Here is a 12174-nt window from a genome sequence, read left to right as displayed (position 1 = left end):
GTTGCACCAGCTGCTGAATTCAAAGATGTAATTGCCAATAACAGTGATCTGATAAATGATCTGAAGTTTTCTACAGAATTTTTCTTAGCTGTGCTGTGTGTGAGCATTGTCTTTCTGTTCTTTAGGAGGAAATACGTCCGCAGTTTGAAGCCAAGTACTCCAAGAAAGAACGAATGAACCCCATATCCGGGAAGCCTGAGCCTTATCAAGCATTTGCAGATAAATGCAGCAGACTCATTGTTTCTGCATCTGGAATATTTTTTATGGTTTGAGAACTTTTATTTATTTACCACTTGAAAAAAATCAGAATAACATTATCTATGCTGAAGGAGCACAGAGATACTGAATGTGACTGCTTGAAAGTGAGAAGAGCTTTAGCATATTTACTGCAGGCTGAAAATCTGTACACAGCAAAAAGCCTGAGTTTCTTTAAAGTCCTACACTGGTTTACTCTTTGCTGAGTCTCACAGATAGCTAAGGTCTTCCTTCAGTGATTTTTATATATATATATATCACTAGATGTAAGGCTAGATGGAACAACACGTACAGGAATAGTGATGCTATCACATTTAGGCACCAACTTCAGCTGACTGAATTAACTCACTGGTTTTCTTGCCTTCCTGTGTAGACGTCACAGAGAGATTGGTAGAGATGTCACAGAGGAGGCAGTTGTTCTTTGTAAACTCTACAGAGAATCTAAGGTGCCTAGAGCGCTTAATGATGTTAATATCTCCTAGTTTTTCAGTGTATTTAAGAGGTAAGGAAAGAGGGTTCATACTCCTAGTGCAATTGAAATGGAGAAACCAATATTCCGTGCTAAAAATGAGGCACATCTCCCCCTTCCAGCGTGCAAAACCAAGTGCTGCAGCAAAATCTCTCCTAACAGAACTGCAAGCACTTCTGCTGAAACACCTCCATCCCTGTAACTTCATGGAATCTGTGATTCACTATTATTCACATGACAACAGCAGTTAGGATTGATCTTGAAAACACAGCTGGCACCAACTCAGACCCTTGTGGAATTTCTAGGGTTTTTTCCTGGAGGCTGGAAAATTATATACGTGTATAGCTTCAGGAGCTGTGGAGAGCCAGGTGGGTGAGCTAGCCCAGCAATTTAGTATTTGAATGCGATGGGAGGGAATAGGGCAGAGGGCTTGTAAGAAACTGAAGGCTCCAAAATTGTCCAAAGCAATCTTGGACAAGAAAGGCAAGAGCGTTATTGAGATGAGCTGTGCCCTGGCATGTCAAGTGAATAGTTAAACCCTGGGCGTGAGGAGCCAATGTACTGTCTGACCCAGCCCTTGAAGACACATCTGCTCTGGACTGCAGTGTCTGCTCAGAATTGATTGTACACCTGCAACATTTTGCATTTTCCCTACTATTTCTTTTTTTTTTTGAAGGGGGAACAGTTTTCACTCCCCATGCTTTGCAAAGTCAGTCATTAATCTTCTTAGCTGGTAACAGATCTTGCTCAAAGTCTAGGAGACACTACTCTTGCTCTGAATTATGTGCACCACAAACTGCCCCCAGACCTTGAAAAAGGACAAGGATTATTTTCACTGAAGATGTTTTTCCTTGCTGGCATAGCATGAGCTTCCAGTGAGTTAGAAAAACTCAGGAATTTCCCCCACTTAGGTAATAATATTTTTAAAAATTATTGCTTTTAGCACAGGAGATAGACACTTGTCAAAACTTTGAGTTAGAGCAGTTCTCAAAATTTGACATTAATTTTCACACTGCAGTTACTAACAAGGCTTGAACCAGGCTATCGATTCCCTGTTTACAAAGGAAAGTGCTCCTTCTACCCCGCAACACTATGCAGGGAACCCAGAGGGAATTCTCTGGCTCAGTAACTTTGTAATGTTTCGATGTGCTGCCAGTGTGGTAGCAGAGAATCTAGTAAAATAGCCCTTCACATTCACACACACTTAGTTTGCATCTGCACTGCCTTTACGTCAATCAGTTCTGTAATTAATAAAATATGAGAAGAGCTTGATTAGCATTCAGTGTTTTCAAACTTATTTTGCCCATTCAATTAGGTTAGATAGACTTCTGTTTTGATAAGTTTAGGTTGTCTGTGCATAACCTTGGAATACCCCTATCTTTGGCAAATAATCATATGTCTTCTATTGAAAAAACTCTTCTCTCATCTAATTAGGTAGCTGGTAGGTACTGTGTTGGAGTTTCTATGAGATGAGTCACCCATGCTAATTCCCAACTATTTGTCCTTTAGGTGGCTTGCTAAACTGTGACATAAATTGGTCACGATGGAAAACAGTTGTAATTTGGTGCTCAGATGTTGCATATGGAACAACAAGTGATTTAGCAGCCTGGTTCAGCTGCATGGCTTTCACATTATAACTGTCACATTTGCTGAAAGTCTCTTCAGAGAAGAAATTACAAGGGCAATTGAATTTGTTACCTTCCCTAGACAGAATCTTTCCAGAACTGTAGAAAGAAACAGTTTGCTAGGATAGCTTGCTGGGGTTGTTGTTCAGGCAGTGCTTACCAATGGAGACCTTCGTACTTGTGAGTGTGAAGTTCATCAAAGCACAAAATCCATCCCAAGTATGACGCCATCAAGCTGAGACATCAGCTTGAGACTAGACTTTGCATATCACAGAACCTGCACGTAAGGAAAAATTCTAATTCCCGGCACTGGCAACACTGTTTCCCACATTAAGGCTGAGGAAGAGAGACATTTTCAAGAAAATATTTAAAATTAAGATTATTTTAGTATTATTTCAAAGATACTTTGCATTGTGGAAAATAAAAAATACTTCGTAATAGTATGGCTATGTAGAAACCTTTTTCTGGAATTAAAATTTATGTCTTTTTCAACTTTTAGATTTTAGAGTTTCAGGGAGAAACTAATGCTTCTTCTATTGAAAGTTTTCAGGTTCTTCTCTCTCTTTTTTTTTTCCCCTCCTTTAGATCTGTGTGGTGATTGCTGCTGTGTTTGGCATTGTTATTTACCGTGTCGTGACTGTCAGCACTTTTGCTGCCTTTAAGTGGGCTTTAATCAGGAATAACTCTCAGGTTGCAACTACAGGTACTGCAGTGTGCATCAACTTTTGCATCATCATGCTACTGAATGTGGTGAGTAAAACTAACCCGTCAAATCTTACACCCAAGCCATCAGATCAGTAGATATCTCAGTCTGCAGACCACTGAGTGATTTGGTTCCTTTTTCAGCAGGAATGGAGTGTCTTGCTAAGCCAGACATGGCATTATTGTTTATGTACATCATTCACTATTTATGTAAAGTACAATTCCAAACCCAAAACATTATGCACTAAAAAAATACACTTCAGAGAGACTTGTCTGTACTCCTGTTTTGTTCTCTGCCTCCTTTTTTCTGGCATATGTTTGCATGTGTCAGTCCATTTCATTCATATTCTTTTAAATCAGTGTTTTATGTCATTTTTTAAATACAGTGGCCAGGCTTAATTCTTATTTATACTAATTTCAGTAATTCCAGCTTCAGTTTTCACAGTTTACCTGTAAGGATACGCATATCCAGATACAATATCCATATGAAGGAGAACTTCCTTGGACTGAAAACTTCAAGAGACCTGAGCAGACATGACTTGTTGCATGAGCTGCCCGTGGCCTTTGCCAGGGTACACCAGAGACATGGTCTGGGCATGTTGTAGGGGGACAGGCTGAGGTCAGGTTCTTGTTGTGAACTGTTTTTGAACCAGACTCGGGACAAAGGCAGTATAGCATAAATTAGATGGGGAATGAGGATGCTGGTACTTCTGTATATTGTTGTGACAGCAATCTGTCCTCTAATAGTTGTTCTTGGCAAGAGGTGTATGCCCTTTTTCTATCTGGTTTTTTTTGTCAATTGACAATATAAGAATGCATTTTAAGGGAGAAGAGAGATCGACCTACAAACCTTCCCAGTACTGGAGCTAGGGCAGAGTATCTCTACACCTTCAGTAGCAAGTTTCTTCAGCAAAAAGCATGCTAGGCTTTACTCCAGGAGATATGCTGACTTACTTCCCAGGGAAAGTATAAGATGTTAGTTCAAGCCTACACATTTCAAGTGCTGTCTCAGACTCTTTTCTTTCCTGTAAATACCCAAGCATTTCCACCATCTAAAAATTACTTAACAGTCCTTCATTAATATAGCTGGAAATTCCAAGAGATTTTGCTACAGTACTTCACTTCTTCTTTTGGCATAGGCAAAACTGGATCTGTAACTAGGACAGCCCATCAAGAACTGTTGACTTTTCTATGTTTTCCCTAAGGTGAGACTTTAGGCTGAGAAAGGGCAGAAAGAAGAGGTGGAAGCTGTGATTCTCTCTGAATTTCTACTGAGGGCTCTCTTCTTATATGGTATTTTTGATGTATTGTTTCTTGTCTGCAGCTTTTGGGCGTTTTCTTTAATCCACCTAGAGCACACAATAGCATAGGAGAAATAAAAAGAAAACTGTATCTATTTATGTCAGTAAAACATCCATTTCCAAGCTCTCAGTATAAGTAATAGTATATGTGTTGAAGTAGCAACAAAGAAATACTGCACAAACAAACTTATTTGCTTCTCAAGGAATTTTTCAGCTTAGAGAAATTTTTTTCATGATGGAAGACAGCTTCAAGGTGCCTTTTGAGAAACTTCGGTTTACTTCCTAAAATACATCAAATAAAGAGAGCACTGCAAAGATGGATTTCTTAAGCCTTACACTCATTACCATGCAATATTAACACCACAGCCTTATATCTAGATATAGCTCATGAAAACAAAAGATCCCCCAAATATGAAACTTCATGAGCCTTTCAAAAGAAGGACTTAAGAACATAATCCTTCACTTTCCATAATGGATTAATGTAGTTTACTGAAGGACAGCAGGGATATTTCTTTGGGGAAAAAAAATACAACTTTTTCCCTAGGAGCAATTCAGGTAGTTAAATCCTCTACAAACTATGACTCAAGAAAGGTAGCAGGAGAGCAAGCAAAAAGATACAGTAATAAAACCAGAATGAACCAAGATGTATGTAACAGTAGGGAATTCACTGCTAGGAAGCCTGGAAAACTGCCACTGATTCTGATATGAGGCGACCTCCCTAAGCATCAGGAGAAAGGTCGAGAGCACAAGTAATTTCTAGACAGGGTGCTCTGAGAGCTAGCTACATACACTGACATATCCTTCATGACAAAACAAAATGACCTTCAAGCATAACATCTCCCAGATAATCCTGCAGCCTGACCTGGGAGCAATCATTACCTTTACCTAGGTTAATAAAACCTGTTAATTCCAGTAATGTTGCCCATAGAAAATATGAATGCAGAACAGGACATGATCCTAAACAAGGCCCCTTGGGGCTAGTAGTGATAAACACCAGTAGCAGGTAATTAGATCCAAACATTGTTAACAGAATCTCTAACACAGTCTTATGGTTCCAGGAGGAATAGATACTTCCTTTTGCAGAGCAATGCACGTGTATAAAATAGCACATTCCCCTCTGGGATCTGGATATAAACCACCCAGACTTTTAGCACTTTTACAATTGCCCTTTTAAACCTAGAAGAAGATACCTTTCTCATTACTTGAAACAAACCTGTTTAGTACAAAGGCAGCAAAAAGCTATTCTAAGTAAGAAGTGATTGTAACAGGATAATTCAGGATTACTTCAGTTCTTAAGCAGGCAGCTTGATCTGTAAATTGTACCTAACTCAGTTTAAGCAAGAGTTTATAAGGATAACCACAAATGAAAAGAAAAATTGCTGACATGCACTTTAGGAATAAATAACTACTTGAGCCTGAAATATGGGGAGCTTTGTATCCCTGTAGGCATCAGTGAGAGTTAAGGACATTTAGCATTTTGTGGAAACAGGCTTCAGACCCATTTAAAGCTAATGAAAACCATTTTATTAATTCACACTAATACTGATGGTATTGAAGTACTTTATGTGTTCAAAACCCTTTTGCAAATACTAATTGTAAAAACCCTCTAAGTTGTGGGATTTTTAAGCTTTATGTAGCTAGCAGTCTCCCTGAGAGTTTGAGAGCATGGTATCTGCTAAGTGCAGAAATTACCACTCATAATTTAGAACAATGTCACTAACTCAGAGTAAGAAATATATCAGGTGGTGGGAATTACTCAAGACTTTCTCTGAAGCAACCCTGTCTCCCCAGTGTCTCCTTTCGGCACCAAAACATCTCAAACAAAAGAAAAAAAAGCCCCCAATGCCCAGCATACCAGAACATGCTTTTACTAGGGTGATTTTTTTGGTGTGTGTGAAGTAAATATTCCGTAAGTTACTAAAACAAAAAATCCAGTTGTTCTATTGTTCTGCTTTGTTTTTCTGGGGAAGTCATCTCCCTCTTTTTCACTGTGCATGTAAAATAGGGACAGTGACAGCATTTTTTCTCTTTATATATTGTGGAAGGAGCCAATTATAAGCTTTAAAAATATTACTCTTCCTTGACTTATTGTATCATTATTGTATTATTATCAATATATACTATATATTTTTATCATCATCATTATCAGAGCAGAGATCATCTGATTAAACATGTAAGAGCAGTTACTCCTCTTAGTTCTATCTCTTTGAACAGGTCATGTATCTTAAGAGTCTGTTTATTCTCTGTTACAGCTGTATGAAAAGGTTGCTCTTTTCCTGACAAATTTAGGTAAGAAATGTTAAATAAAAAATTGAATGATATTGTACTGGGTTTTGGTCCATACATTGTAATAGCATTCAAATTGTCCTTATAAATATGAAAAATCCTGAATAATTTCCAATCCATAGGAATTAAAGTTTTCCTGAAGTTTATAACAAAGGAGTGTATAAACTAAGTTATAGCACCATTCAATCAGTGGTGACACCAATCACCCACCTGCCATGCTTTGTTCTAATTCCAAACCCTTCTCTTTTAGAACTTAAAACAAATTGTTACCTTGGGGAGAAAAGCATGTGTAGAAGTGGTTTGAGGCAATTATGCTGAGCTTCTGGATATCATTGTACATTGATTCTGTTCAGTAAGGTATCTTGGACCAGGTGGACAGATTTTGATGTCTGCAGACGGGGGGAACACGCAGCTGATTTTACCTAGTGTTACGGTTTTTCTGTATCGGGGAAGTCATAGGTGATGTGTTCAAAGCAGTTCTGTGTAAGATAGCATTTTATTCCGTTGTTTCTTATTAGACTGAAAGTCCTCATTTGTGTGCTGTAAATTTAAAATATTTTTGCCATCTTGTATCCATGGATAAGATACGTGCTAGTTACAGCTGAGAAATATGACTTTCAAGTGTGTGATTTGCCCCTTTATTCTCTGTGACACCCTGGGGACAGTAAGATGTGTTCTATAGGCCTTGAAGCTTGATTACATTCTGTCAGGTTATCATCAAGGTATGTCTGCTTCTTGTAGAATATCTAGAGAGCACTTATATGAAAACTTGATGAGTCAGGCTCTCCTAACAGTGATTGGACTATTTTGTGTTTTTTACTTTGACGCCTAAGCTGCTGATTTGGTTTGACTGATCTTTATCAGTGTAATAAGCTCAGAGTAGGACTGGCAGCAAAGCTGCATTCAGGATGTCCTTCTTCAGCCTCTACATGACCTTTTTCAGAGCTTGAAACTCTGCTCCTCCAGAGCATTGCCATTGTCTCTGCTGGGCATCTGAGCAAAGCCTAAGCTGCAGCAACCTTAAGTCAAACTCGTCCTGCCCACAGACCAGCATAAAAAATCCAGTTTTACTTTTTTCTGTTTAGCTAAAGATGTATGTACTGGCACACACACAGACTTGAGTTTCTTAAGCAGCATTTCCAAATCACTAACATAGTTGTTAGTTTATGGTCTATTTTATAGTTTTGTTGATGCATCTATTTGAAGTTTCCTCATGGATAAGGCAGCTCTAATTAAAGATTCTAGTTTATCATTGCTGTTTCTGTACTTCCAGTACTTTACTGGAGGCTCCTTTGGATGTAGTATATGAGTACTACTATTATGATACTCAGAACCACTATTAGTACTTCCACTTCTCTGATTAGTCCTGTTCACAGCAATAGTTGACTAATTATAAGATCCTGGCCACCAGAAAGTAGTTCCAGGACATGGCACTGGTATGGTGGCATAGAAGTTGTTTTGTTAACTTCTATCTTGATATCTCTTTAGATGGAGATTAAAGGCCTACCTGAAAGGAAGAATACGTCTTCCTCTTTGCCATCCATTGCAAAAATGTTTTTCTCAGTCATCTGTGGTGAGCTCACTGGGACAAGGAAAGGGAGTCATGCAGTGGCATTCCACTGGTACCTGTGTAAAGTCCTTGGGTGCCAGCATGGTGGGCAAATCCCTGAAACAGAACTCAAAGGAGGATTTGCTCTAGTTCAGTGTGATATCTCTGACATAAAGGCACTTACAGAGCTTGCAGTGAGGTGCTTTCTGGCAATATCATCATGGTAGGTTGCAGAAAAGGAAACAAGGGAAGAGCCTGAGCTTGTAAAGCACACAGGAATCCAGGAGGAATGTTTAATATAAACAGTATCTTGACTTCTTTCTTATGTTGTCCTGGAGCTATACATATCCAGACATCAGAAGAGATAAGTCTTTACAAGCTCACTTGCAGTGTGCTGCTTTTGGATACAATTTCTCCTGTCAGTTTGTATTTTGAAATCAGCAGGCTAATTTACAAATACATTGCCAGCTCTGATAGGTGTGTGCAGCCTTTGTGCCAAGGGAAGTTGTTAATCTGATTAAACCTCTGAAACTTTGCTCTCTTTCTTCACAGAGCAACCTCGTACTGAATCTGAGTGGGAGAACAGTTTCACTCTGAAAATGTTTCTTTTTCAGTTTGTCAATCTGAACAGCTCTACCTTTTATATAGCATTCTTCCTTGGAAGGTAGGATTTCTCTCTGAGTCCTCATATGTACAAAGCAAAGTAGTGAGAATAAAATTGTCTGTAATTAAACAAAATAGGACCATGTTATTACACAGTTCAAAATGCAAATTCCACACTAGGAAAACATGTCAGATTGCAGTTTTATTTTCCTTTCAAAATCCGATATACAGACATAGTTTTCATTTCCTAGCACCACATTTGTTCAACTTTTGCCAATTTCACTACTGGGAACAGATACATCCCACAATACTATCGTGCAGGTCACTTGACTCTGTCTTTATGAGTGTAATTTGTAAAGGTAAGTAAATAACACTGTCTTTTTCACTGTGTCTAGAACAGAACGGAACAGAACAGAACAGAATAGAATAGAATAGAATAGAATAGAATAGAATAGAATAGAATAGAATAGAATAGAATAGAATTATAGAATAGTTCTGTGGGAAGGGACCTACAACAGTCACCCAGCCAACTGCTTGAATACTTTGCTACTTCTACCATTTGGACTGTTAAGAATTAATTATGAGCTATCAGATGATTATTTTCCACAGAAAACAAAACATTTGTTTGTATGTCTTTTTCTGCAAAGCTCTTCAAAGCAAAAGATCCTTTAAGTAGAGAAGGCTTGATCAGAAAAATCCATCAGTATGGATTATTTGCATGTGGGAAGTTGTGGAAATCATTTGGGGAGAAAACGTAGGAGAACAGTATGAAAATTGTGTTTTCCTAATGAAAACTAACATTTTTACTGATTTCACAGCAAGGCAGGTATCATAGCCCACATTATGGTGTAAGGAAATGGCCTGGCAGTTGAAAGCCGTTTTCCAAACTGACAGAGTTTTATCAGATTTTCTCTCTCCTCTGCATATGCTGAACATCCAACAGCAGAGTATTTGGTATTGAAACAAAACTGGAAGTAAAAGTATACTTAGCACTTCATAGAAATTATTCCAGGAATCTCCCAAAACTTTTTGCAGTATAATATCTTTTATAGTTATATCAATAATTCTAAGACTACAATATATTAAAAAACAGTGTGAGGTTTTTTCTGTTACTGTGAACAAGCTGCTTGCACAACATAGTTGATGTATATTCCTGTGTTAAAGATTTACAGGACACCCTGGTGCCTACTTAAGGCTGATAAATCGGTGGAGACTGGAAGAGGTGAGTGTTTTCTAACTGATTTATCTGCTACCCAGAGATGCAGGGAATGCAAACAGGGGCAGATACATAACTGTCTGGATATTTTTGAGTGTGTTGTTGGCTTTTCACTTGCTGTCTAACTCCACACTACTGATGCTACCATCTGCTACAAAAACGTATACATATTGATACATATGCCCCTTTCAATGCCAGCAGTTTTAGTGTTTGCAGCACGTTTAGATAGTGATATCAAATGCTTGATTATTCACATTTCATTTTATTATCAAATGCAGATTACTCATATTTTTGCACTGGAAATATTCGTCCTTTAAATGAATCAAAGTCAGATATGAATCTGAGTCTTTTTGCTTCTAAAAAAAATAATTTCTTCTCAGCTTTTCTAGCCTTGCTGACGAGGGAGCTAAAATAATACAATTCAGATTATACAAATTCAGACACATAAAATGCACTTGAAAATTGGCCAAAACAACTGAACAAACTTCCCAAAAGAGCTACTGGCATAATGTTCCATGACTATAAAAACAAACGGATTTGGAGAGCAATGAGAGGTTGGCTTTTCAAGTCAGTCAAGGACCAATCCCATTTTTTTTGGCAAATACATTCAGAAGTCAAAAAACATTTGACAGTTATTGGAGGTTTCTGGATGAATCATGGAGCATGCAGTGCTGCTATTTGCACAGTCAAATCCCAAGATTTCTTTCCTGTTTCACAACTGAATAACTAAAAAAAGCTTTGCAAACACATGACAAATGGCAAGTGGAAAATGCAGTTTTACACTGCCAACATGAATTTACAAACAATTCCAGATATATAAATATTTTGGTTTATAGAGGTCATCCAAACACTAGGAAAACAATTTGAAAAAGCCATCCTAATTTTGAAGTAGTGAATTTTATACACACAAGGAAAGAAAATGGGCAGTCAGAAATTCACTGAACATACCCAAAGTCTGAGAGGGGCCATACCAAGCCAACAGCTTGCTGTGCAGTTGAACACTACAGTTCTGCTCTTCCTTTATCTTGCCTCAAAAGTTTGCATCTTCCTCTGCACTGGCTCTGGCTTGTCCAGCCCTGTGAGGAGCCTATTCAGTTCCCTGTATCAGCAAAAATTTTTTCCTTTTTCTGGATGAATTAATTTTCTGATGAGTTATTGGGCTGAATCATCTCACAGAGGCATCAGGGAGCAGTGAGAGAACCTCACTTGCAGGAGCAGAAATGGGAGGAATAAAGAACCAGATCTGAGAGGGAAGTACAGCAGCAGTGTTACAGCTTGGATCAGTTGCTGGCAGAAGCTACTATTAGTAATGCCTCCTATTTTGCCTTTCTCAGATTAAAAAAAAAAAAAGTCTAATAAGAAAAAAGTCTAATTAGAAAGTCTCAACTTTATTAATGACATCTGTATTAGAAATGTAATTTAGGATATCATGCCCAGATGTCCCCATCCAATAACCCTCTCTTCACCTGTTGGATGAGAAGAAGTGTAAGACAATTAATAATAAGATTAGTCTGGTCCAGGGTCCATGGGAGCATTCAGAGCACAACATACAAAGTGCATTAGTGACGCCATGGTTGTAATATCATTGCTCCTTCATTAGTACTGCACCTACCTCTCTTAGGTTATATTGGCTCATCTGACCAATTCCTAAAACCAGAATAATGATGATGTAATAATATGCTATATAATAATGCATTATTATTGTTGTTGTTATTGTTATTATTAAATATGATATTAAAAGAATAATCTGCCACCATGTTAATCTTAAGAGAAACTGAATTAGGTCAACAGAAATCTCAGCTGCGACCATGGCTCTGAGCACTGTGTAATACAGTATGTATAATAAATTAATATCACATTTTGTTACGGGTCATAATTTTTTTTCTTCCTAAGTTTAAAGGTAAATAGTTTCAGCTCTATGAAAGTGATTTGTTTGACTTATCCATAATACCCAGGTTCTAACAATGCATCTTGGGCCTCCACTGTTTGGATCAGCAAAGTCAATTATGCAAAATGCTGTTTGAGGGCAGAAAGTTTTTGCCCCTTTTCAGTTTCTTCCAATACTAGATGAAAAATTGTGGGATTCCTTACATTTATACTAGCTGAGCATCTCTTCCAAAAGCAGCACCACTTCTTCAAGGCCTGGAGCCATTGCTAAGACAAGCAAG

The 12174-nt window shown here is 38.0% G+C and overlaps 1 protein-coding gene across 7 annotated transcripts in view; it reads left to right on the top strand.

The window, feature by feature from the left end:
* ANO4 (anoctamin 4) overlaps positions 1–12174 on the top strand; it is a 199672-nt gene that overhangs the window by 168551 nt on the left and 18947 nt on the right. For all 7 annotated transcript variants that reach the window (XM_051636787.1, XM_051636778.1, XM_051636771.1 and 4 more), the window contains 5 exons: positions 126–266; positions 2935–3099; positions 6605–6641; positions 8740–8851; positions 9955–10012. In XM_051636787.1, the coding sequence (XP_051492747.1) occupies positions 126–266; positions 2935–3099; positions 6605–6641; positions 8740–8851; positions 9955–10012 (513 nt within the window). The remainder of the gene's footprint in view (positions 1–125; positions 267–2934; positions 3100–6604; positions 6642–8739; positions 8852–9954; positions 10013–12174) is intronic.

Source organism: Apus apus, chromosome 1 (genome assembly GCF_020740795.1).
Source record: "Apus apus isolate bApuApu2 chromosome 1, bApuApu2.pri.cur, whole genome shotgun sequence".
Lineage (NCBI taxonomy): Eukaryota > Metazoa > Chordata > Aves > Apodiformes > Apodidae > Apus > Apus apus.
The sequence above is the reverse complement of the archived record's forward strand: the minus strand, read 5'-3'. Positions and strand labels throughout refer to the sequence as shown.